This window comes from Hydra vulgaris, chromosome 15, assembly GCF_038396675.1.
Source record: "Hydra vulgaris chromosome 15, alternate assembly HydraT2T_AEP".
NCBI classification, from domain to species: domain Eukaryota; kingdom Metazoa; phylum Cnidaria; class Hydrozoa; order Anthoathecata; family Hydridae; genus Hydra; species Hydra vulgaris.
Genome location: NC_088934.1, coordinates 43,238,649 through 43,264,879, shown reverse-complemented (window position 1 = coordinate 43,264,879; position 26,231 = coordinate 43,238,649). Strand labels below are relative to the sequence as shown.

Genomic DNA, 26,231 nt, shown 5'->3' with positions numbered 1-26,231 from the left:
TGTCACAAGTGCTCTATCATTTCTCAATTTAAAAATTTATTTCTTTTAATTTTAATTTTTTCTCTGTTTTTTCTTTCATTTTTAATTTGTATCTTTTTTTTGTTTGTTTATTGTTGATGCATCAACAAAATAGTTTAAAAAAGAAATTTTTTATATAATTCCTTTTAAATAAAGTTTATAAAAGAAGGTTATTGTTAAATCTAAAAATTGAAAGTTTTTTTTTTTAAATTCTTAAGGTTTTCCCTATAAAATAGCATTAGCGAGTTAAGACTATTTGAAAGATTGTTTTAAAATTGTCCAAAAATTTGACCATTATTATACATTTATCTCAAGTAAAATGTTGCTAAGGGATCTTAGCAACCAGCCGAAATTTTATTTAATTTTAGGCTATAAAAGAAATAGTAGAGTATAATCTTTTTTGTCTCAAGTTATGGCAAAAATAAAATTGTGCAATACCTAAACTCATCATCCATCATACCTAAACTCATCATCTAATTCAGATGTAATACAGATATAAGTTAATAATGTATGGATTAGGTCGAGGTTGGTTAGGTAGAAGCCGTGAATGGTTCTGAAAACGTAAACATTAAAAAAACTTTTAAAAAAATCGCTTAAATTATTTTTTTCTATTTGAGTTATAATAACAATGTTAACATTTTTTACGCTGCTTTTTATTTCTAAGTACCTAATTGAGCTTCAGTAAATGATAAATTAGTAAGTAACTCTTTTAGTAAAATGTTTTAAGCATTGTTCAATGAATAATTTGTTATATCATTGTATGTTTATATTGTATGTACATTTTTAAGCATGTCAAAATTTAGCAATAATAAAAAATAAACGACCTTCTGTATAAAATATCTTTAATTTATTATAAACAGTTAGGCGGTTAATTTACGCAAAAAAGTTGTATAGAATTCAAATTTAAAAGGCAAAAAAAGTAAAGAAGTGATTAAGATAAATCTTTACATTGCTTTACATTATGTTGTTGTTTGAACAATTTTAAACACAACAGATTTTTAGCATTTTTATTATCAATTCTTATCAACTTCTTGGTTCTTTTATATCCACTTCTTTGCGTGATCTCATAACTCTTTTGTAACCACTTCTTCACGTGATACAATCTTTCTTAATGTTTTAATAAGCACTTTTTCACGTGATACAATCTTTCTTAATACTTTAATAACCACTTCTTCACGTAATTCAATCTTTCTTAACTTTTTTACGTGATACGTTCTTTCTAGCTCTCATACATCTAACTGAAAAACAGCCTATTGCAAATCAATTTTCAATTCTAAAAAAAAAAGAAACTATGCTGTAATAATGCATAATGTAAATGTTAGTACATATTTCTTGACTGGAATAAAAATCTTATTTTTTTGGCATGTCTTCATAATGATTTTCTTATAACATTCTTAATTATCAAAAATTCTTTAAGGATTTTCTCTTATTTTTTGCAATGTTATCACCTCATTCAACATGACTGCTGATGCGATTGTTTTCATTTGGCGTCAGAGTGACTTAATGGATAGACACAGAATCATTTAAACCATTAACGTGACTTTTTCTTTATCATCTCACCTGAAACCAATTGTTTAGTGAAAATCATTATTATTTAAACTGAAACTATTTGTTTGGTAAAAATCTGGTGGCATTGATGAGAATGTGATAATGATGTTGGCGATAATAATCATTAACACATACTTTGTTTTATATAAAACTTGAATAACAGAATGTGTTACATATATATTTTAAATGTTATTTTAAAAAGTAGTTTTTTTTTAAAATAATTTTTGATGGATGTATTTATTATCTAGGGTGAATACCATATGTTTGTTGAGGAGTTTAAGCGAAATCCAGGAAAGTTATGGATAATGAAACCAGTATGATTTTTTAAAAATTAAATTGAATAGTTTTAAATCTAAGAATGACCAAGTTATTTTTTTTATCTGCTTTTCATTTATTTTATTTCTGGTTTAGATAGCCAAGTCTCAAGGAAAAGGAATATTCTTGTTTAAAAAACTAAAAGATATAACTGATTGGAGAAAGGTACACCTATAAACTTTTTTTTAAAAACAAACTAACTTGGAACAAGGCTGTAAGCAACCACAAAACCACAAAGTTGGGAGTTAACAGAAAAAAAGTTAAGAAAAAACTTTAAATTTAAGTAAAAAACTTCAAATTTAAGTATGCTGTTTCTTATTTCAAATGAGAATGTTTTCCCTAAAATCGTGTTGAAAAGAGCCTAGGAACAAAAATGCCCATAAAAGTAATCACCCCCTCCCCAAATGTGAGGGCAAAGAGTTAATAGAATATTTTAAATCACTAAATTAAATTAAAATTTATCAACACTTTTAAATCTTCTAGCACTCAAAAGTTATGACCATGAGAAGTTTCCACCCTCTCCAAAATGAGAGGTTGTAAATTTTACATATTCATAACTTTTGAACACTAATAGATTATTTAATAAAAACATTCTCATTTGAGATAAGCATCAACATACCCAATATTTGGTTTTGCGCTATGCTTGCAAGCGTCATATCTTGTGCATCAAAAAATCCTGGTTACAGGCTTGTAACTGAATTTACAAGCTTAACTTGTTATGGTTTATAAATGTTACTTTTGCAAAATGTTATTATGTAGTTAGAATAGATTCAAGTAAACAATGAGTTTTACTGGTAATAATAATTACTACAAGTAGTAGCTGTAGTTAATAATTTACTGATGATAAGCACATTTTGCTGACTATGTTGATAATAAGCACATTTTGCTGACTGTTTTGATAATAAGCACATTTTACTGACTGTGTTGATAATAAGCACATTTTACTGACTGTGTTGATAAAAGCACATTTTACTAACTGTGTTGATAATAAGCACATTTTACTGAATGTGTTAATAATAAGCACATTTTGCTGACTGTGTTGAAAATAAGCACATTTTGCTGACTGTTGATAATAAGCACATTTTGCTGACTGTGTTGATAATAAGCACATTTTACTGGCTGTGTAAAGACTATCAAAAATGTTTGTTAGTATTTTGTTTGAAATTTAAATTGTTTAACATTTTATTAAAATGCTGCTAATTTTTTTCGATTGTTTTATATATCAGCTAAAAAAATAATGCAAATAAAATTTTTGGATTTAGAAAATAAAAATCTGCCAAAAAAAAAACAACGAGGGAAAGAAAAGGAAGTTAAAAAAAAATAAGAAAAAGGGGAAAGAAAAAGAGAAAAAGAAGAAGAAAAGTATGACTATTAGTCTGATTTCTTTTGATTTAGTTATCACAAGATCCAATCTTTTATTAACACTTTAGTTATCACAAGATCCAATCTTTTACTAACACTTTAGTTATCACAAGATCCAATCTTTTACTAACACTTTAGTTATCACAAGATCCAATCTCTTGCTAACAATGTTTTAATTTTATTACTACCAAGACTGTTCTAACTTTTAGCTAAACTTTTGTGCAATTGTTAAGTGTGTTTCATATGGTTTAAAATCCAAGTTGCAAATCAACAAACAATTCCCTTTAGTTAATAATAAATATATTTGAAACAAAAGTTAAAAATCTATTTGCAAATCTGAAATAAATAAATCGTAAAATGATAAAAGCAAATATCAATCAAAGCCTCAACTTTAAATTTGATAAACTATTTGACATACCTGCTTCTATAATACACATAATTTTTATATGCCCTAAAGCCTCATTTCCTATTGAAGAAAGAGTTTATATACAAGACAACCATTTAAAAGCAGGATCTTTAAACTTTTCTTAAATTTGTTATTTTTTTATTTAAGTGACATGATAAATGGCAACCAAGCAAGAAAACTCATGCTGATTATAGTCTTTCAAAGTTTCCATGATATATTATGGAGCTGGTCGGAGGTGGATGTTCTTCAAAATCTAACAGTGTACTATTCAATTGATCTATCTAGCCAAGATAGATCAATTGAATAGTACACTGTTATAAATCAATGATAACCAAAAAGTCTGTAGCAGCAGGGCTAAATGTTCTTATCCTTAAAGAGAACTTCTCTGGATTAGGTCTGTATTGCACAGCGTAAAGAGCATTTGTGTTATTGTTTTAGACAATACAAACAACGGTTGGAGAAAGTTAGGTAGTTAATCAAGAATGTTTGAGGAAACTTCAAATAATAGGTTGCAGTCTTCATCAAAATGAACTTCAAACTCAAAAGATAAAAAGTTCCAAATAAGTTTATGGTAAACTGCAAAGAAATTCAATTTAAACATCAAATAAATTTAGTAGTAGTTCAAACTTCAATTATTGAAAGTTATATTTTAAATTACTTAAAAGAGCTTTAGCAATGGTAGAGGGCTTGCTTGGTAAACAAGAAGAGAAAATTAAAAAAATAAAATGTTTTCTCAACTATAGTAGCAGGTTTTTTATATATATATATATATTTTTTACTGTAAATACAAAAGCTTGAGTGCGTCCATTTGTTGTAAGGTTGCATCTCTTTCTCTTTTTTACAAATACTACCATGGTCGCTGCCTAAGCGAACAATTATTGCTTGTTCCATCTACCAAAACTTTTCATTCATTAAAGTCCTTTTACTGTAACTCTTCCTACATGCTCAAAAAAGTTTTGTTCATAGAGTTTTTTTTCTCAAACATAAGTGCTTTAGAATTCACTTCTTTTTTTCCTAACTCACACAATTTACTATTTTTTAATTCTCCTGTATATTTTTTTTCAGATTTTTAACTCCCTTTTTATTTTTTGTTCCTAACTTAATTAGTGGTTGATTGCAAGTTAATTAGTAGTTGCTTGCAGCCTTGTTTGGAGTGATTTGTTTAAAAATAAAGTAGACATAAATCTTACAAATAACCCATTAAAAATTGGTAAAATTTATGCTCCATCATTGTTTAAAGTAAAAAAGTTTTCTAAACTGCAAAATTTGTTTACAACTACCTAGTAATCAGTTAAATGTTATTGAGTTTAATGATAAAAGAAGAATTAAAAAAAACATAATTAAAGTAACCATTTTTCTGTCTTGTACCTGCAAACTTCTTCTTTGTGAGGGTTAAAAATCATGATGACCAGATCAAAATATTTGGATTTCAAACAATACTCATTTTTAGAAATAATTTTTTTTGAATATAGATCATCTATTACATAAGCTGTATACGAAGCTTTATTCAAAGCTTTTTTAAAAAATATATTATGTTATATTATATTAATATAAGTTGTTATAATATAACAACTTAAAATAGTTATATTACTATTTTTAACAACAAAATAGTTATATAAATATTTTTGTTTTCTCCAATTTATTTGCAGGTAACAATTTTGTTTTCAATAAAAAAAAGTCATGGAATAGAAATGAATATTCCTTAATTAAGCATACTTAAGATGGATATCTCTTATTGACATTGCTAATAAATTTTTGAAATAAATATTTATTTTTATTTTTATATATATATTTTTAGATTTCTTCTTAAATTGATAATTGTTTGATTTTTTTAAATGTTAATTAATAACTACTAACTAGTACATCAAAATTGTTACTAAAAGAATGTTCTTACATTTTTTTTTCTATTTTAAATATTTTTGAAATATTCATTGCAAAAATACTTCATAAAACATCAGTAATTTACGACAAAAAGTTTTTCCTTTGTGTTTAGTCATTGCAGATTTTTGAATGAAACTTCATGTTAAAGTACTGAAAAATATATAGCCATTAGCTAAAAGTAAATATATTTAAAAAAGTTTTTGTAGTAACTGAAAAATATAAAACCACAAGCTAAAAGTAAATGTTTTTAAAAAAGTTGTACGAGTAACTGAATAATTTAAAACCACAAGCTAAAAGTAAATATTTTTAAAAAAGTTGTAGGAGTAACTGAAAAATATAAAACCACAAGCAAAAAATGAATATTTTTCAAAAAGTTGTAGGAGTAACTGAAAAAAATAAAACCACAAGCAAAAATAAATATTTTTAAAAAAGTTGTAGGAGTAGTATTAAATTAATCAATTAAAAGATTTATTTAAAGGAAAAAAGTTTTATAAAGTTATCAGAAGTCATTTTTTTACAAAAACACTATGCTTATGTTTTAAACATTTAGATGTTAAAACAATTTTAATTTTTTTATAGTTTATAAAACTATAAAATTTTATTGCAACAAAATCTAAAATTATAATCTTTTGTTGTCAATAATAATAGGGACCTTTCAATTGTTTCTGGGCCATGCAGCATCCCTAAAGACTTTTTTTTAAAATGCTGATTTTTTTAAATTGGCATTAAATTGATAATAACATATTATAATAATAGTTGTCATTGCAATAATAAAAATTTTAAAACACTTTAAACTAAATTTTTTTTACTTCTTTTCTTTGTTTATTTGTTTATTTTGTTTGCTTTGTTTATTTGTTATTATTTAAAGACTAGTTATTCATACTTTATACTATGCTATTGTATACTATATTATTTTATTGTATACTATATTATACTATATATTTATACTATATTATTGTAATTTTTATTTGATTTTTTTTTCAGGAGGACTACTATAGTGTTGATGACAAGGTAGTTTGAAATTTATATTAAATTTATAGTTTCCTGTGCGATTTATTTATATTGTAAAATAATTTGTAACTTTTATAGAAAGAAGAAAAAGAACAACCAGAAGCATACATTGTACAAAGATACATCGATAATCCATATTTAATTAATGGTAAAATTTTTAAGTGTTCAGATTTTTATGGATTTTCCATTTGTGATCAGAGATGCAAGAGAGCAGAGCATTTAAAAAAACTTTTAATTCTCTCCATCTCAAAAATTTACTAACTTCTTGATCATAACATTTCTTAATTTATATTTACATATTATTTTAATTGCTTTTTGTTAAAAAGTATTTAACAAACTCCATTGTGTGTCAAATCACTAGCATTAAATTAAATCGCTAACATTAGATCAAACTAATAACATTAAATCAAATCACTTACATTAAATGAAATTAAATAGAATCAAATGACTAACATTGAATCAAATCGATAAAAAATAAACCAATTATTTACTATTTAATTATTTGTCACTGCTTTAGTTTATTAATATTATATATATATATATATATGTATATATATATATATATATATATATATATATATATATATATATATATATATATATATATATATATATATATATATATATATATATATACTTGCTGGAAATTTTATTAATTCAAAGACCTATGCTGGTTTGGACACTAGCCACAGCTTTTATTTTCTTTTTTGGAAAAATATATACAGCTGGAGTGCTTTATATTGTACAGATCTAAATTTTGTTGAAACTTATGATTTATTTTTCAAATTAGTATTATTTCAGTAAAATTTTTTTTTTTTTTTATTTAATTTTTTTTAAAATACCTTAAAATCACCTAAGTTCGGTCACCATGTAACTTCGGTCATTTAAGAAAAAATATTAAAAAAGCATGCAAAATTCAAGTTTTACAAACTTTTTTTCTTAAATAATATTTCTAATTATTTCGTAAATATGAATCTATAAAAAGATTAATGTTTATATGTAACCTGCTAAAATAATTTTTTAGCAAAACAACAATTTGAAAAAATGCATACTCTTAAAATCTAAAATAAGCAAATTATTAAAATAAATGATTAAATTTAATCTTAGTATTATTAAGAATCACTAAATTAATTATATTTACAAAAAAAAATTATTAATTTTTGAAAATTAACTACTTTTTCTATAAAAATTAGTGAAATTTTGAAATACTCTAACTTCGGTCATTCATGGATAGACAACAAAGAAGACAGCAGTAATATTGTGAAATGTTGATAAGTGTTGCAAATGTAAAATTTACAGGTAACTTTACCTGTAAATTTACCAGTAAGTTTTGACATTTTTATAATGGATACACACCATGGTATTTTATTTGAATAAAAAATTTGTTCATAATTTCAAAATTAACTAATGGATCTTTGAGTTCTAATAAATATCAAGCTTGTGATATTTTTTTTGGAGATAAAATTACAGCTCAACGACAATTATGAATGCGTTGCGAATTTTGTGATGAATGGTTGTGTGGATATTGCTGTTCTACTATGGTCAACGATATTCAAGAATTGCCAATAAACATACAAAACTCATTTAAAGTAAAGTAGTGTTTCTTGTTAATTGAATAAATCTTTTTAAATTAATTAAAAAGTATATTTTTAATTTTATTAAGCAGTGTTGTAGCAAATGTGAAAATGGTCAAAGTAATAAAATAGTTGACTAATTACAATAAAAATTAAAAATACTACTACTTATATTTAAAAAAGCCTTTTTTTATGTATTCCTTCTTGTTTTCTTTGGTGCCCCAAAAGCCTTTTTTTTTGAGCCCCGGGTAACGCCCTCCTTGCTGGTATAATCTGAATTTATATCATAATTTTATAATAAAACAAAATTTTAAAATTAGTTTACATTATTTGTGATGTTAAGTTTGTTATTAGTATTTGTATAGCGACCGAACTTATGAGATATTGTATTGAAAGTTCGGTCAAAGTATGTTTTCATTTTAAATTAAAGATGTTTTTATTATAGATTAAATATTGAGTACTAGTTTTTATTTTTCATTTTTTTATTTTTTTTTATTTTAATATCAATTATCAATATAATTTTCTGTATGTTTCAGGAAAAAAAAATTCAAAATTTTTTATTTACGTGTAATAAATATTCGAAGCTTAAGTGACCAAACTTATGCGATTTTATGATATGATTTTTTTTTAATTTGAATTTTTTTAATTCTTTTTTTTTAATTTTATTAATTTATATTTATTATTTAAAGAGCTAATCAATGTTTTTCAACTTTGATTAGCTTCTTAAATAAAATAGTTATTGGATAAAATTGATACATGTTTGTACATGCGCTATACAGTTAATTAACAAAACAACAAAATTATTTAGGTTGTTAAGTCTTTTTGTTATTGTTAGCACTTCAAAGTCTTCATTAACTATCTTGTTTTTTTTGCTTGCAACATCTTTGTTTTCAGTTTCACATCTGTTAGCTGCCACAACCAGTTTTTTTGCTGTTTTTGTTTGATTTTGCTATTTAGTTCTCTTTGGAATGTTCTTCATTTTTTGTCTCTCTGTTTCATCGAAATAAAAAAACAAAAAACAAATTTCCTGCATAATATCTATTATAAAACATATGTATATAAATATATGTATAAGTTATAATATTAAAAGGAAATATAGTATTAAAAGTAGATAAAATTGTAATGTTTGCCGATGGCAAGAGCAAAATAATTAATTTAAAAAATTAATTTAAAAAAAATAGAAGAAATACATTAACTTTAACTTTTTGTCTTCATTTCAATTCCAATGTATGAAATAAAAAAATAGTAAAAATTAAAGTTTTAAAAATTTTAAATTAAAATTTTTAAGAGTTTGGAGGTCTCAGATCTGGGGATCTTGAGTACAATACTTTGCATGGGATCCCGGCATTGTCATCCCTAATATGAAAAGTTGTTAATTCAATATTCAGAAAACATGTATCCTAATGAAATGTCATAATTATTATTATAAACATTGTTATGAAATTTCTCAAGAGATTCATATCTTTATAAAATTTAACTGCTCAGAATGTCTATATAATAAAGTATAATGATTTTTAACAACAATTTTTCCCAATTTTTTTTATAATTATGTCATTAAAAATATCTATAATAATTTATTTTTTTAGGAAGAAAATTTGATCTGAGAGTTTATGTTTTAGTCACTTCTGTAAGTTGTGAATAAATATTTTAGAAAACTTGTTTTATGCTACTTTTTTTATATCATCTTCAAAACATTTTTTAGTTGCTTTTATTAACAAAAAAAGTAATAATAATATATATTTGTATAAAAATTATATGAAAATATGTAAGGATATTATATTTTGGAAACTAGAAAGAATAGTAGTTATAGAAATATATTTCTATTATTATAGAGAGAAGTTAAAAATTTCTATTAAAATTAGAAAGTTTTATGGAACCAGAAACTAAAGAGAGATAAATTTCTGTTTTTTCAGGCATTTTATTTACAGAGAGGCTACCTTTTTTTCTTCTATATTTCTTTAGTTCTCTTTTCTTTAGTACACACCAATGAAGGCATGGCTATACAGAGAAGGGTTTGCACGCTTGACTAATTCCCGGTATAATTTAAACTCAATAGATGACCAATGTATCTTTTCTATTTGTATGATTATAATATGTCCAACTTTTTCTGTGTGAGATAAATATTTATTGTTTTATAGCAGTTCCAGCAAAAGTTACAACGAGATTTTAGAAATAGTCTAAAAGAGAGAGAGAAGTTCATTAGGGATCGTCCGTAAATTATGTAATGCAAACTTTTGCAATAAACAAAACAAAAAAGATCAAAAGTTTTCCGACGCAGAGTCTTAAATTAAATGAAAAATCAAAACAACCCATAAAGTTTAATAAAATCTGTCGTGTAAAAGAGTTTAATATCTCCTACTTCTTTTTTTTAAAATATATTTTGCGTTGCATAATTGATGAAGGATCCCTTAGAAGAAACAAGACATAAAGTAGAGGACTCAGTAAGTGTGTTGCCATTCACCAATAAAGGAATATTTCCATTAATGTTAGTAGTAAATACGTGAGTTTTGTTTGGGTTAAAATTAATCAGCAACTGCATGTTCTAATCTATAACAAAGACTAGTATGGCACACTTTTGTTATAATAGTTAACAATTCAGCAGTAGAACAAAAGCATCGAAATCCATATTGGTATTAAAAAGTAAGTTGTTAGACTCAAGATAATTAACTAATTAATAAAATAATAATAAAATTAATAGTATAATAATTAATAAAAATAATTGAAAGTTTATTAAAGATTTAAAGTATTTGCTAATAGTAGTAACAAGACTGATTGGACAATAGTTAGAGGGGTCTTAATAATCTCCAGGGTTTTTTTATAACTGGAACCACAGAATGTTATTTTCCAGCGGGAAGAAAAACAAGATTTAGTTAATTACTTGTTAATTATTTAAGAGAGTAATAAGGAGGACACTTTTATATGTAACAAGAATGTCATCTGAAACACAAGCAGTAGAAGAGTTTAAGTGGGAAATAATTTCTGCAAAAGAAACAGTTATTTGGCTGTCTATCATGGATGAATCTGTTCTTTGGAATGACAGGAAGAGTGCTGACATTAAATTCAAGAGACGAGTTAGAGGAAAAATTCATTGAAAATGTCTATGATTAATTTTTGGGAGAAGTAGTTAGACCAGATTCATGCATGAGTGGAGTGTTAGATTTGATTTTATTAATAGAATTGTTAAACATTTTCCTAAAGTCTTTTTTTTTTTTTCCTAACTTATTAAGATTTATTTGAGATTTAGAAATCTGAAAATACTGAACCTTATTATAAAACAATACCTTTATGCATTAATTTTTGCCATAATAATAGATGTTTGTTCTTCCGAGAGCTGTTCTTATGAAAAAGATTTCAAAAGTTGTTGAAACTTTTACCTCTCAATCTCAAGCCAACTTTCTGTTTTCCTCTGGAAAGATTTTTTTTGTTCCAAAATCACTTTTACTCCTTGATTTGTGTCTTTTCACTAACCCTAGTTTGTGTTCAGGTTCTCCTCTTTTTTATTTAGGCGGTTCAGACCATGATACAATCTCACCAAAACTTTCATCTCTTTTATCAACTTTTATCTTTAGGCTCATTAAAATTCTTGTTGTGATTTTTTTTGGAATGTTTCTTATCAAACCTCATAAAAAAGGGTACTATCCCTTCATACAAGCATTAAAAAGGGCATTATTTATGTGCAACATGGTACTGTTAATACTTTGATGTTTTTTAGCTGTTGAATCAGCTTATCTGAGATCTACCATAGAGTTTAGATAACTATACTATAATCTGGCTTCTGAACAATTAAAACAAATTTTAGAGCTGCACCCCTCATTAGGAGTTAACTCCTAATGAGGGCACAGCTTGCTTTGAGCTGCTTTCCTATTAACAGAGAGGCACAAGCACATAACTTTAGGAAGAGTTAAGGAGATTCATCATCATAAGCAGGAAACAATGTGATACAAATTTAAATCTTCACTAGCCTTTTTAATTTAGTTATGCAACAGAGTGTTCAAAAAAAAAAAAGAAGACTATACCCTCGTGTTTGAGATTTGGTCTGTAGAAAAAGAAAATACCCATATGTTATGGTTCATTTAGTCTACAATTGCAAGATGTATATTTTGAAAATTTGGATATAACAATTTTTTCTGTATTTTTATTACTTTGGCTTTTGTAATAATTGTCATGAAAAAAGCATTGTTGATAAAATCGTACAGAAAGACTTATTAGATAAGCTTAAGAATGTTTATAAATTTTTCCAATAGATTTATTTGTTAAATAATTTTAACTTGTGCAGAAGTGTTCACAATATCAATTTTTATTTTTTTTAACATAGAATGTTCAAAAATGAAAATAAAGCAAGGTGCAAAGAGAAAATTCAACTGCTCTATTAGTCCTAGAAGAACTGTTTACTTTTTTAATTATCCTATAAACAAATAGCCAACAAACCAATTTCCTTCTGTGGGAAATGTGTTGAGATATTATCTATTTTTAAATGCTGAAAAAAGTTACAGTTCAAGCCATCAAAGTTTCACACTGCGTGTCTGCAAAAACAACTTGGATTTGAACTTGTGTGCTTTAAAGGAGTTTGTGTTAATCATTTTGGGATCAATTGTGTTGTTGCCGAAGTTATTTTTGTATGGATCAAAGCGGGTTTTGGAGATTATATTCAGAAGGGAGCTCAAGTAAGGTAATTAGTAACATTTAAAATACTATTTTTTCAGTTTGTACTCGTTTTTTGTTTGCTTAACTGTAATTGTTATTGATAAAATAATTTTTTATTATTATTTACTTAGGGACAAAATAAAGAAGTTTATTAAAATCTTTTTGAATATTTCAAAAATGGATTTTGAGCAGAAAATATGAGCATCTAATAATGATCTAAAAGTAGTTAAAAATGATCTAGATTTTTTAAAAGACCAAATGAATGAAAGGAAAATGCTCATTGAAGAACAAGATGATGCAGCTTAAAGAGCTAGAACTGAAAAGAGGTGACGCTAGAACTGAAAAGAGGTTTTTATTTATAGAAAAACAAAAACAAAAAAGAGGTTCGTAGAGTTCAAGGAAGCCTGGATATTAGTATATAAATATGTAGTGAAAATTGGATTTGAAACAGCCGACTGCAAATTTGACATTTCAACAGATAATGACTTTGACGAAAAACTAATAAAGAAAAAAAAAAGGTAATTAACTACGTAGGTAGTGAACTACTACGTTATTAAAAATAATTTTTGTATATAATCAAGTATTGATTGTATTTCCAGAACAATTTTATAATTAATAGAAGCATATTAACTCAACAACAAATTTAAATAAAAAATTTATTTATTAAACACTTTTAAATTAAAGAAAATGACTAAAATAATCATCGAGCTTACTCCTGATGAGCTTATTAAAGCAACATTAATTGTGGCAGCAAGATATAATATTGGAATACGACCTCAGACCGCAATTATGTCTGCCATTCTTTCCAAATCTAATGGTAATTTTAAAGAAATAAACATCTCTAGGTCTTCTTTTCACAGAAAATAAATATTTGTTTTTATCACAGATCGGCTGTGAGAGTTAGTTGTCCTGATGCTCCAGATTGCGACGATATATTGCTTGGGCTTGTCTAATTTAAAAATGGTACTGGAGCATGTCAGGCATTTGAACTAATAAAATTATAAGAATATTACGCGTGTGATAATCAACTGTTTGGTTGCTGCTGTGATACAACCAGTAGTAACATAGGGAAATATGCTTGAGCAATTCAATTGCTGAGCGAAAAACTTAACATCCCTATTAACATGGTTGTTATGCCGACATCACATATATGAGCTGCATGTCTCACTTCATGAAAGTACTCACAGGAAAGACAAAAGGTCCCCATAGAGCATTATATTTATAGTTAAAAAAAATGTGGAACAATGTTTGTACAGAAGTGAACGCTCTATATAATGCTCTATGGGGACCTTTTATCTTTCTTGTGAGTACTTCCATGAAGTGAGACATATGCAGCTCATATATGTGATGCCTGCATAACAACCCTGTTAAAGGGATGTTAATACACTCTAAAAATGAGTTGGGATAACCTAGAAGTTGATTCAGTGTTGTACACTTTTGCAAAAGATGCCCTTACTTTCTGTTTAAAAGCTCTGCTCAAAAATTCTTTTGCAAGAGGTGATTATAAAAATCTTTGCCAGCTTGTTGTTTTTTATCTTGGTGGAAATGTAACAAATTTTAAATTAGTTACATAGATCAAGATCAAGCAAACTTTCTTCAAAAAATCTTTCCTAAAAATGCCAGGGATATTTTGGGTTCACTCTAACTTTTTTTAGTTAATTATTTTTTCTTGAGTTTTGGAAAGTGTTTTAATATAACTTTTAAAATGCTATACCAAAAAATACTTTTAATTTGTAATTTCTTAGAATTTTATAAACAATAATTAATTTTTATAATTGATGGTTTTGATTTTAATAAAACTAACGATAAAATGACAAGAAATTGAAAAAAAAAAAAGAGAAATGAAAATTGAAAAAAAAAAAAAGAAGAGAAAACTACTTTAAACTGTTTAATGCAAATTCTATAACAATTTTTTAATGCTGTTTTGCATAGTGTTTTAAATGCTTTTATTGTTTCCATACCTGATAATTGTAGCGATGAGCATTTCCTCTAGCCTCTAGTGGTAATGATGAGCGTTTCTTTTAGCCTCTAGTGGTAATGATGAGCATTTCTAATTTGCCTGCTCAATTATGGTAATAATGCTAATAACCTTAACAAAATTTATGCCTAAAAATTGTTTGTTTTTTTAAAAATAAAAAATTTGTTCAAATTATGTAAATTTGTTTTGCAAGAAGTATAAATATATCTCGGACAACATTCTTTGTCTTCTTCATATTCTTTTCAAAATGAGTTTTGAACATAAAGTTGTATTGCAAAAGTTACTTATGGAGTTGTATTACAGAAGTTACTTATGGAGTTGTATTACAGAAGTTACTTAATAAATTTATGTTTTAATCTAAAAGCAATAAAGCAACAAACAAAATTCAAAATTTGTTGAACATGATTGGCGAGTGCAAACATGATTTTCATATGCTTTTTATTAAAAATGCAACAAGAAACTTATAGGTTAGATCATTTGAAGTTGTTTGTAAAGAAAGCTATTCTAAGAACTATTATGTTTACTACATACAATTTTAAGAACTGTTACATTCTCTAATGTTTTTACAAATGCATTGTTTATTGCTATACAGTTTTGAAAACTTTTTATTAAAAAAAAAATCAGCTTATCATTAAAATGGAGTTCTGAAAACTGTTATGTTTGAAACCTGTTTTGTGCACTTTCTATTGTTGATCTTGATTATATATATATTTCTGTTTAATAGTTATTTATTCCTTAACTTTTTATAGTTGTTCATTTAACTAATGTAGCTATACAAAAAACAGCTCCAGACTATGATCCTGAGGTATTTTTTTTATCTTATAATCTTTTATATCTGACAGTGATTTTTTTTTTAATTTCCTTTTTATATAAAGTTTACTTATACATTTATTTATATTTCCTCGTTACATCATCATAGGGTTCAAAATGGTCAATACATCAGCTTCGTTTGTACCTAACTGCTAAACATGGTGTGCAAGCGGTAAAATTTACAAATCTATTTAAATATTTTTTATCTATAAAAAAAAAATAGGGTGTTCCAATTTTTTTATTGTGAACAACACTATCATTAAGTTTCTTTCCTGTTAACAATAATTTTCCAGTTTTCTAATATTACCAGTTTAACTAGAATTGTTACTTTGTAAGTTTATAAGAAGTTTTTAGACTTTTATACATTTTGTGAAGTTAACAGGAATAACATTATTTGGGATGTAAAGTTTAAAAAATTTGGGCTAATGCTGGGTTTGGTAAGAAAATTGTGAAAGAAATTTCTGGATACATCATAAAAACTGAAAAAATTAAACTTCATTTAGAATATAAAAATATTTAAAAAAATTGTTTTTCTAAACTGGGATACCTGATAAGCTGTTAGTGTTTAAACAAAATTTTCTCACAGAATTAAATCAACTTTTTAGCATTTGTAATAAGATCTTCAAACAGGGTATTCTGGATGATAGAATCAGAACTGATCATTCCAAGTCATAAAATATTAGAGCAAGAACTTATTATTCTAAGTTAGAAGATATAAACTAAGTTAATCAAAGAAGATATAAACTAAGTTAATCAAAAATGCGGTTTTGTGCAGCATATTTAATAAAAGGATTGTTAAAAAAAATCCTTTTAATAAAATAAAGGATTTAATAACAATTTCATAAATTTTTATTACTTTTTATAAGATTGTTATTAAAAACAAAAGTTGTTTTGTTGGCATCAATTTTTCAATTAATTAGTAGATAAAAATAAAGGAGGTGTACCAAATGATAACATAACAACACCTATATATATAACAAATTTGGAGGTGTATATAAAAACATCTAGGAATCTACAGAAAGATACTTAAGTATTTTTAGGAACAAATGAGATTTCAAGTCATCTTAAAGGTCTATGTCTTAATTTCATTATGATAATAAACTAGCATAACTGATTGAGTATGGAATATTATTTAAAGCGCTGGTTAACTTGCAGTCTCATTAAACTTCCAAGATGATGGAAATTGCAGTATGGAAAGCCATTTCGGTTTATTCAATATTTTCTCTTTAAAGAAAGTTGATGAAGCTGAACAAGAATCTTTTAAACTACTGCTGCAAGAAAATGCTGTGATACAAATGAAATACAAAGACAGTGAATTCTTTTTATCTTTTGAACTTTTGGGGTTTCTTAGCTGGCATAAAGAAAATGGTGAGTGCTATAAAGAAACTTTAACAGATGTTAACTTTGCAATCAATTGAATATTACAATTACAATTACAATTGTTACAATTAAAAATGGTGGAGAGGTTAGTAGTAAAGGATAATCTAAGTAGATGGCAGAAATGCAGTTCGTCAATATAGGAGTCAATGGAGTGTCAACAAAATTACAATAATTATTAACAGTAAGCAACTGAGTTTTGTTTGGATTAAAATTTGCCAGCCAGTGTAATCTTTTTGCCAAAAATGAGAGATTCTTATTGGCTGCCTGTTCTAAGCTACAGTGCAAATTAACTCTGACTTACCAGATAAAGAAAATTTTCTGCAGAAATAAAATTTAGTGCAACAAAAGTGATAAAGTTCACTAAGATTCTCATAACTAGCATGTTTTGTATATTATTTGTATAAAACAGTTGTTTATTCAACTAATACAAATACAAGATAAAAGCACTTATTATATGCCAAATTTAAAAAATAATAAAAATGAAGTAAATAAAGTACATTACTTATTTAATCAACTTCAAAAGTGTTTACAAATAGACAAATTTTAAAGATAAGCATTTCTTGATAATTTCTTGTCTAAAAGTGTACACACTGTAATTTTAAAAATTGGCTTTGCCTGACCTAACAGTCAAATAACCAAAATTATTATTTGGCTAGCAATGTTATTTTGTCTAAACATTGTCATAAAACATGATGAAAATTTTTTTCATAAAAACTTTTACTCAGAAATATAAAAATTAGCAATCACGATTGTTTTGAATAATTACTTTTAAGGTTGCTAAATGGCCCAGGCAATAAAACAGCCAGATTTAAATCACTTTCACAAAGCAAGTAGCTCTAATGAATTTTGCAGATGGTAAAATTTTTAAAATTTACTTTGAAGAAAACAAGTATTTGTAAAAGATAGGTTTGAACAATTTGGTGGTAATGTTGTTTTAGTTGTTTTAATATTTTTAGGTAGTTTATTCATGTTTTTATTTAATAGAGAATTTAAGTTAATCACAGATTGTGCATAACACCCTAGGCAATAAGCTATGCATTTGCTTCATTCCAGCTAATTAACTCAAAGTCATAACATATGGTTCTTTTTGTGGTTTTGACATTGCATACCAAAAGTTCTATCAGGGTCCATGTGCAACATTTCACTGTAAATATTCTGGTATTTTAACCTGTTGATGTAATCAGCTTCTTTAAGAGCTATCACAGAGTTAGAAAACCTTACCATCTGTTGGCTTTAGACTCATTTACCTGAGATTTAGAACTCTTATTAGGAGATAATAGAAAGAGTTGCTAAGTGCCACTAACAAAAAGGCACAGCCAATAAGGTCAGAGTTATAAAATCTAGCAATCATTATTCTAAAAGAATGTATTGCATCAATCAATAACATAGATGTTGTTAATGATGCTACAAAAACAACATTTATTCACGATTTTATTGTTATTGCAAAAAGTTAAAAGATATAAGATATTGTCAAAAAATGTTTTTTGAAAACTGATAAAAAAATTTTTTGAGTAAAAGTTTTGATTTTGAATTTTAGGTCAAGGATTTGTTTCGTTTGATGGATATTATATTTATAAAAAGTTTACAAAGTGTGCAGCGAGTGATGATTAATGACAAGCATTGCTTTGAGTTGTATCTTTTTTTATTGAAGATGAAACAGAAAGAAAAACTTGTGAGTGAGAAACATTGATTTATAGTGCTTGATATGATTTGATTCTTTTAAAAAAAATTTTTATTTGAATAATTGCTTCTTATTTAAAATTCCAAGTTAAATTAAATTGTTTTAAGTAATTATTTAAGAGTGTTAGGTGTAATTATTGAACGGTGTTAAGTGTAATTATTTTAAGGTATTAAGTGTTTGTTTTGTTTACAAATTTTACTTTCAAAAATATTTATTTTAAATAGTCACGTTATATGAAAGTTTATTATGTATGAAATTGATTTATCTTCTTATTAAGCAATATCTACTCTGCATATTAAGGTTGACATGATACTTATATTTCCTGCTGGCTATTAATTAACCAAATTGCAGACCTTGATCTCTACACTTTTTGAAATTAAAAAAGAATGAATTTTTTTTTTTGTAATGGATGTTTTTGTACCTAAACCCTAATTTGATTTATGTATAGAAACTTATGGCTTTTTCAGTATAATGTATCATCATGCATTTACTATAAAGTGTATAAATAAGCAATTGCTTACTAGCTTTGCTTATCTTTATTGCATAGACCTTTTTTAGAAAAAGAAAAAAAAAAAGAATAATAAAAGAAAGAATGCTGCCCCATCCCAAACCCTCAGTTAATGTAGTGGCAAGAAGCTATAAGATAAATGATCTGTGTACTAAAGCCCTGTGGCAGTAGGTTATTTCAGTATGATGTTACACTGCTTATATAAACAAACATTTATAATTTTATAGTTTTTAGTTTAGCAGGTTTGATTATAAGTTTTTCTTAACATCTTAACTATGTACAAAAAGGTATGGATATGATATTTTAATAGACGCTGACCTTAAGCCGTAAGTCATTTAGTAATCTTGTTGTAACTTGTCTTTTGTTTTTTTAAGTATATGGTTAAAATGTTACTACTTCTTTTTTAGTTGGCTTTGTGAAATCAATGCTTCACCCTCCTTAACTGCTAGTAATCAAACTGATTATAATATAAAAGTAGCCATGTTGTCTGATGTTCTCAATGTTCTTGACATGGAAGGAAGGCTAGTTTCATACTTATTGGTTTTAGTTGTGAAACAATAGTTTGTGTTTCACATTGCTTCTATTGTAAATGCAGATCATTAGCTGTATAATTCAAAATACACATTGAATGAATTGTATTTATGTCAAAAAAAAAGTAATTGGGGATGAATACCTATTTTTTTAGGTCCAGAGTTACTAAAGTTAATATTAACAGAAAATATGAAATTTATCTAACTTAATTTATCTTAAACTAAAAATAATCAGTGTTAATCAAATAAAAAACAAGTTTAATGAGCAATTTAATAATACTGGAAATTTTAAATCTAAATTTTTCAATTGTTTATTCATAAATCAAATTTTAAAAACGCAATAAGTATGACTAATTTGAATACGTTAATTAGACTGAACAATTTCACAATGATTAAAGAAATGTTGTGTGTGACTGCAATAAATGAAAGTGTAAAAATGTTGTGTGCGACTCAGTTGTGAAATTTTTTTTTGAATGTTTCACAAAAAGTTTTTTTAAGCAATACACCATTGGATTTGAGTTTTTTTGTGCTTGTAAAAAGTTTAAATCTTTTTTTTTTTTTTTTGCTGTTGTTTTGCATGAAATAATTAACGCCTTATTTTGATCTTACATTTTACTACAGATAGACCTGGTATCAAACTTTAACAATTAAATTTTATTTTTAAAATTTTAATTTACATTTATAACTATAATATAGTGATATTATTATATTATTTCATTAGTTATTTTGATATTTCACTTTGTTTGTAAGGCCATTTAACATTATTCGATCTGTTATGTGTGTGTTTAGACTTACTGGAAAAGAGAAGCGTGTTGGTGGATTTGACCTAATGTGGAATGATGGACCTGTTTTTCCTGATGATTTACCTATAAATGATTTTGGGTCTTCTTTGTTGCCCATTTCAAACACATTTCTAGGTATTGAAATTTTTTTATTTTTTAAGACTATTGTTTTCCGAAAAAGAATTCATTATTTTCAAAATTTTTTTTTTCCTAATTGTAGTTTAATTACAAAAGTGAGCCATATTTATATTTAGTATATATGGTATAGTACACTTACATCTGCTTTGTTAGACATCTCCAATGAGGCATATTTTCTATAATAGACCTCCATTTCTATACATAGACTAATCAAAATACTTGTTTTTATGTAGTGCTATACTTAATAATATTAATTTGTAATCGTTGTCTCTTACATAGAGCTATGTTCACTCTTGTCACACATAAATGTTATTACAATTACTCCAATTTTATATCCTTTGTGTGACACCCTATGAGGTAACGTTGACACCCATTATTCTTTTAGACACTTATTATTCATTAACAACTCTATAATTTATTAGCTTTAATTTTTAAAAATATGATAATTCTTGTTTGCTTTAACTTAAATATTTTACTATGATTTCTAACAACTCTATCTAAAGTTTTATGCGTAATATTCAAAGTAAGCAGAAATATTTTAAACTAATAAATATTGTTTTTAATAAATAAAATAATAAATAATAATACATAGTTTGAAAGGTATTTAAAGTTCATAAGTATTAGAGGTTGTCCAGCAATTACACCACCCAATTATTGCCAGTTTCTTTTTTCACTCCTCCCTTGTAACAGCTTGTAAAGCTTTTTCCGGTTCACTCCTTCCTGATATTATTTACTTGTATTTTACTTATATGGAACGAATTAAGATCACATATGGCCTTAATTTGTTCTGTATAAATAAGTTTTTGAAATAAAATTTATATATTAAAACTATTATTTTTTATTAATCCAAGGAAAGCAGATGTTACTGTGTGAAATAATATAGAGGTATTCTTCTGCATATTTTCCCATGAATTGAACATGAGATTTAGTTTTTTTTCTTCTATCCAATCAGTGTGTCCTTTGTTTTTCTTAAACAAAGTTATTGAAATAAACTCAGTGTGATGACATGCTGCCAAACAAGTAGATGTTTGTTAGCAGCAATACCAAAAAAATATTTCGAATGTAATGAACAACAATTTGTTTCTTCTACAATGTATTGGTTGCAAAATACATAAAACATTTTTTGCATTGGATGCAAAATACATAGAGCATTTTTTGCAGTGTCTGCCAGATCTGGGAAAAAAAGGGAAAAGTCAGAAGGTTCAGGTATCTGCAAAAAAAACCAGGGAACAATCAGGGAAATTGTGTTGAATTTTGGAAATATAATGGAGTTATCAGGGAGAATGGCTCATCATCAAACTTACGTGATTTATGTAAGTTGTATATCATACAAGTAATATAAAATTTTATATTTTTGCAATAGAAGAGCGATTTCTAAAAGGATCTAATTCTGTTTTTTCTGGAGTTATGTTTTGGTAGCTTAAAATTAAATCACGATAAACAGGTAGGGAAATAACAGGGGAAATCAGGAAAAACTGTATTAAAATATCGGCAGGCAACCTGACTTGCAATACCAACTAATAAGAAGAGATTTTTAACTTTTTTTAAGAAGCTAAAAAAAGGAAAAAAGATTGTAAGGTAAAACTTTATAGGCCATCATCTGGTGTGAAATTATCTAAATGGTTTTTTCAACAAAAAAGGAAAAAATGATATAATTTAGAATCAGATCAGTCATATCAGCCAGATCAGCCAATGGCATTTATTTAGAATCAGATCAGCCAATGGCATTTATTTAGAATCAGATCAGCCATATTAATGGCATTTATTTAAAAAGAAAAAAATTAAAACTTTTAGATAACAAAGTTTCTCATTTGATGCATTTTTACACAAGATGAGAATTGGTTTAAAAAACCAATTTTAAATTAAATTTAAAAAAAATATGATATATTAAGGGTATTAAAGTGACGAAGAAAAATTTAATGGAATTTTTGTCTATTAGATATAATCTATTCATGGTCTAGTCAAGTCACTCGATGCATATAAGTTTTTAGCCATTAGTATTAACCTAAAACAATATATTTAAAAATAAAGAATTATCCTGATTAAAAAAAATTCTGCAGTTATTCTGCAGGAATTCTGTTCCGGAGTTAAATGGTTCAGAAAGTGTAGTAACCAAAATAAAAAAAGACTGAATAAAAATAAAAGTAGCCTTCTTGACTGTAGTGATCCCCTGACATTGGGGAGACGAAGAACAAAAAAAATAGTTTCAAGTTTTAACAAATGTTTAGCTCTTTTTTTCGCAAATTGTTTGAAGTTACAATACTTAATGTGGTCATATGTATAAACATTTTTCTTTAGGATGGCTCTTAAATTTTTCACATTCTCTCAAGTCCTCTGAGGTTCAAAATTAAAATCTGAGGCTCAAAATGTCAATTTTTGATTAATTTGTATGGACAGTTTTATATTATACTTTTTAATAAACATATTGATAATTCCTAAGTTTATAATATTATTATTAATGTGATTCGTGCTTAATTTTTTATAAGCTTATGAAATCTAGGAAACAGGTTTTGGTATGCTTATGCAAAAAATTTAGGAGGCTAAAGCTTTCAAAATGAACATGTACATGTTTTTATTTTGCAGCGCAATGAAATGGTTTTCATGCATGAAGTGAGTACCTTCAGGAGTATTAATCGATTTGTGCTCAAAAGCATGCATTATTTAGAGTAAAACTAAACATTATGCTTATCTTGTACTTATATCATGTTTTTATGCTTAAAATAATAACAAAATGTAACACGTCTTAGGTCAATTAAAAAAAAGTTGTTTGTGGAAATCACCAGGTTTGATTGGAATGAGCCACAGATTAGATCATCCTTGTACAACCTTGCTAGGGATACACTGTAGTTAGGCAAGAGGGCGTTGATAGAGGTCGTTGACTGCTTGTTGTCATTTTAAGAGTAAGTGTATTTGGGTTTCATTTTCATTATTCTGCCAAGAAGCTAGATCCATTTACATGCCAGATACAGTTAAAGTATATTATCAATAATTTTTGTTTTAAGGGAAAACTTGTTTTTTAGTTTTTCTTATATACTTAATAATAGTTTATTCTAATGGCTCATGGCAGATGCTCTATACTCGCCGAACACGAGCATAACTGAGATTATAGTCCCAGTAATGAATAAGGAAAAGAAAAAGATGGTAAAGATGGTGGGATTCTTTATTTCTATATGCTATGATGTCTAATTTTTAAAGGATTGTGCTGCTTTTAAATTATTGTTTGAAATTAGGGAATACTACCCAAAACTAAGAAGGTCTTTTGTACACAATGCACACTATGTTAAGTGTTTAACAAAACAGTTAATTATATTGGTCCTAGCTGACAATGATTTTCAAGAGGAGATAAAGAAAACGTTGGAGAAGATGGTCAAATATGATGTTCCTCAACAGTTTTATATTGGAAGACCGAAGCTAACAGTTATTATATGTAGGTCAAAAATGCTTACTGAACTTATTTTTACTGAACTTACTGAACGTAGATTTTCAGAACTGGATCCTGTTCAAGGTAGCTAAGATTCCTTTTAAAGGGATGGAAAAGTGGATCAAAGGTGATGTAAGTCAAAGGAATGTGACACAGACCGTAAATTAAATCAAAAAACCATTGACCTGCAGGGTCAATGGTTTTTTGATTTAATTATATATATATATATATATATATATATATATATATATATATATATATATATATATATATATATATATATATATATATATATATATATATATATATATATATATATATATATGCCAATTCACTGCTTAGTATTGTTTGGGTTAAAGTTCACCAGTCACTGAAGAAAGATCAAATTCATAACTAGCTGTCTGTTTTAAATAATCAAAAAGTGACGACTTATTGTCAAAGCTAAATGACATAAACCACTTCAGAGATAAGATTTTCAGGATGATTACCTATACTAATGAGAAACAGCGCAGGACGAAGAATAAAACGTTGTTGTACCCTAGAAGTTACTAAAAATAAATGTTGTCCAATAAGGACGACCTTGATACTACAATTAAAAGGAAATGATTCAATGGTTTCAAAATCTTTCCTAGATACACCGTTTAAAAAAAAGTTTAAGAAGAAGTCAAACATGCCAAACATTTGCGTCACCACTTCCATCTAATGCACAATAGAATTGTTATGCTCAAAATGAGATATTAAAAATTTGTCATTAAATTTTAATGACGTTGTTTAGTAATAAAAAGTCTGATTGGGCAATAGTTAAAGGAATCAGAAAGAAATTTAATACTAAGTAATATTTTATTATAGTTCCAATAGGAAAACGCATTGCAGTGTTGTAATTTAATGTTTGCAATGAAAGCAAAATTGCATAATTAAACGCAACTTTTAACAAAAAATTGAAAAAGGCAAATATAAAAAATGCTCATGCAAAGCTTTATTTTTAGGTTTATTACTACGGGTCGCCATCGTGGCAGTAGCTTTCTTTTCTTTCTTTTTGTAGGTAATGTATACTTAGGGAAATTAAATTGATTTATTGTTTGTGAACTTTTAAGCATGTAAATAGAAAAAGTTTTGAACTTCTGAACTTTTTTGCTCATAAACTTGTTACAATTAATAATTAAACAATTGTTTCGTTACAAAGTCGAATACCTTCTCCTCCTAGTTCGTGACGTAATTTTATGTCCGACCTCATTTAAAATTGTTTTAATTTCAGGTTGCTATAACAACAGAACCGAGCAGTTGAAATCATTATGGAAAAATGCACAAGTCGTAAAGCATTCTGAGCTCCAAGATTGTCAAAAAATAAATGTTTGATTTTCTTCTTTTGAGATTTTTTAACTTATAATTATTTATTGAAATAAAAAGTTCTATCAAAATACAAATTTTTCTTTCTTCTTTAATAAAGATTTGTTTTATGTAAAAATAATATTTTGACATTAAACATATGAGGAATGGACTTGCAAAACGTGATAATTCACTTTTTCAAAAAATCGGACTTGCGCACACCACTGGATAGCTCTTGTAAGTTTGCATCAGGAAAATAATTCAGGACATGCAGAATCCAATATTTCTATCACAAATTCAGTGGTTAAAATTAAGTAGTCCATGCAAAACCTGATAATTTATTTTTTGTTTTTGCCAATTATCTCGAAATGACAAAAAAGTGAATTATCAGGTTTTGCAAGTCCACTCCTCATATACATACATAATATTTTGTTATAAAAGTTCAGACTAATATTTATTTTGCGTGATATTTTTTTCGTTTTTAAAAAGTTATTTTTAAAACTTCTGATGGATATACGTGGCAATTTTTAATGTTTTAGATAACTTTCATGCATGGGGAAAACGGAAAAATAGGTATGAATACACCTGTAGTAAAAAAATTGCCTATACCTGAATATACCTGTATTAAAAAATTAAACTTTTATTAACATAGAAATAATTCTAAATGTATATATATAGAATTATAGGTATTTCGAATAAGCGAACTCTGAAAGTAACAGTGGCGTAACAAGGGTTTATGCCGCTCGAGGTGGAGTCTGATTTTCGCCGCCCTTCATAAAAAGAACAACATTTATCAAAACAGTTATTTAGATATATGATTATTATAACATGATTTTTAATCGTAAAAAATTTACTTTGAATAAATGCAGGGTAGGGGATACTGGTTCTCCTTGGGACGCCATGTACCTAGGGCCTCTC

General features: G+C 26.4%; 1 protein-coding gene across 6 annotated transcripts in view; it reads left to right on the top strand.

The window, feature by feature from the left end:
* The window catches only part of LOC100202383 (probable tubulin polyglutamylase TTLL9), a 42,324-nt gene that overhangs the window by 5,859 nt on the left and 10,234 nt on the right, over positions 1–26,231 (top strand). For 2 of the 6 annotated variants that reach the window (XM_065819294.1, XM_065819293.1), the window contains exons 7-20: positions 1,815–1,880; positions 1,978–2,046; positions 6,515–6,541; positions 6,620–6,689; positions 9,702–9,742; positions 10,093–10,180; positions 15,487–15,542; positions 15,657–15,719; positions 18,465–18,559; positions 19,404–19,442; positions 19,524–19,637; positions 20,436–20,563; positions 25,243–25,337; positions 25,853–25,886. In XM_065819294.1, the coding sequence (XP_065675366.1) occupies positions 1,815–1,880; positions 1,978–2,046; positions 6,515–6,541; positions 6,620–6,689; positions 9,702–9,742; positions 10,093–10,180; positions 15,487–15,542; positions 15,657–15,719; positions 18,465–18,559; positions 19,404–19,442; positions 19,524–19,637; positions 20,436–20,563; positions 25,243–25,337; positions 25,853–25,886 (985 nt within the window). Of the gene's footprint in view, positions 1–1,814; positions 1,881–1,977; positions 2,047–6,514; positions 6,542–6,619; positions 6,690–9,701; positions 9,743–10,092; positions 10,181–15,486; positions 15,543–15,656; positions 15,720–18,464; positions 18,560–19,403; positions 19,443–19,523; positions 19,638–20,435; positions 20,564–24,973; positions 25,030–25,242; positions 25,412–25,852; positions 26,075–26,231 lie in introns of those variants that run through there. The other 4 variants (XM_065819292.1, XM_065819291.1, XM_065819290.1 and 1 more) reach the window with 3 other exon arrangements.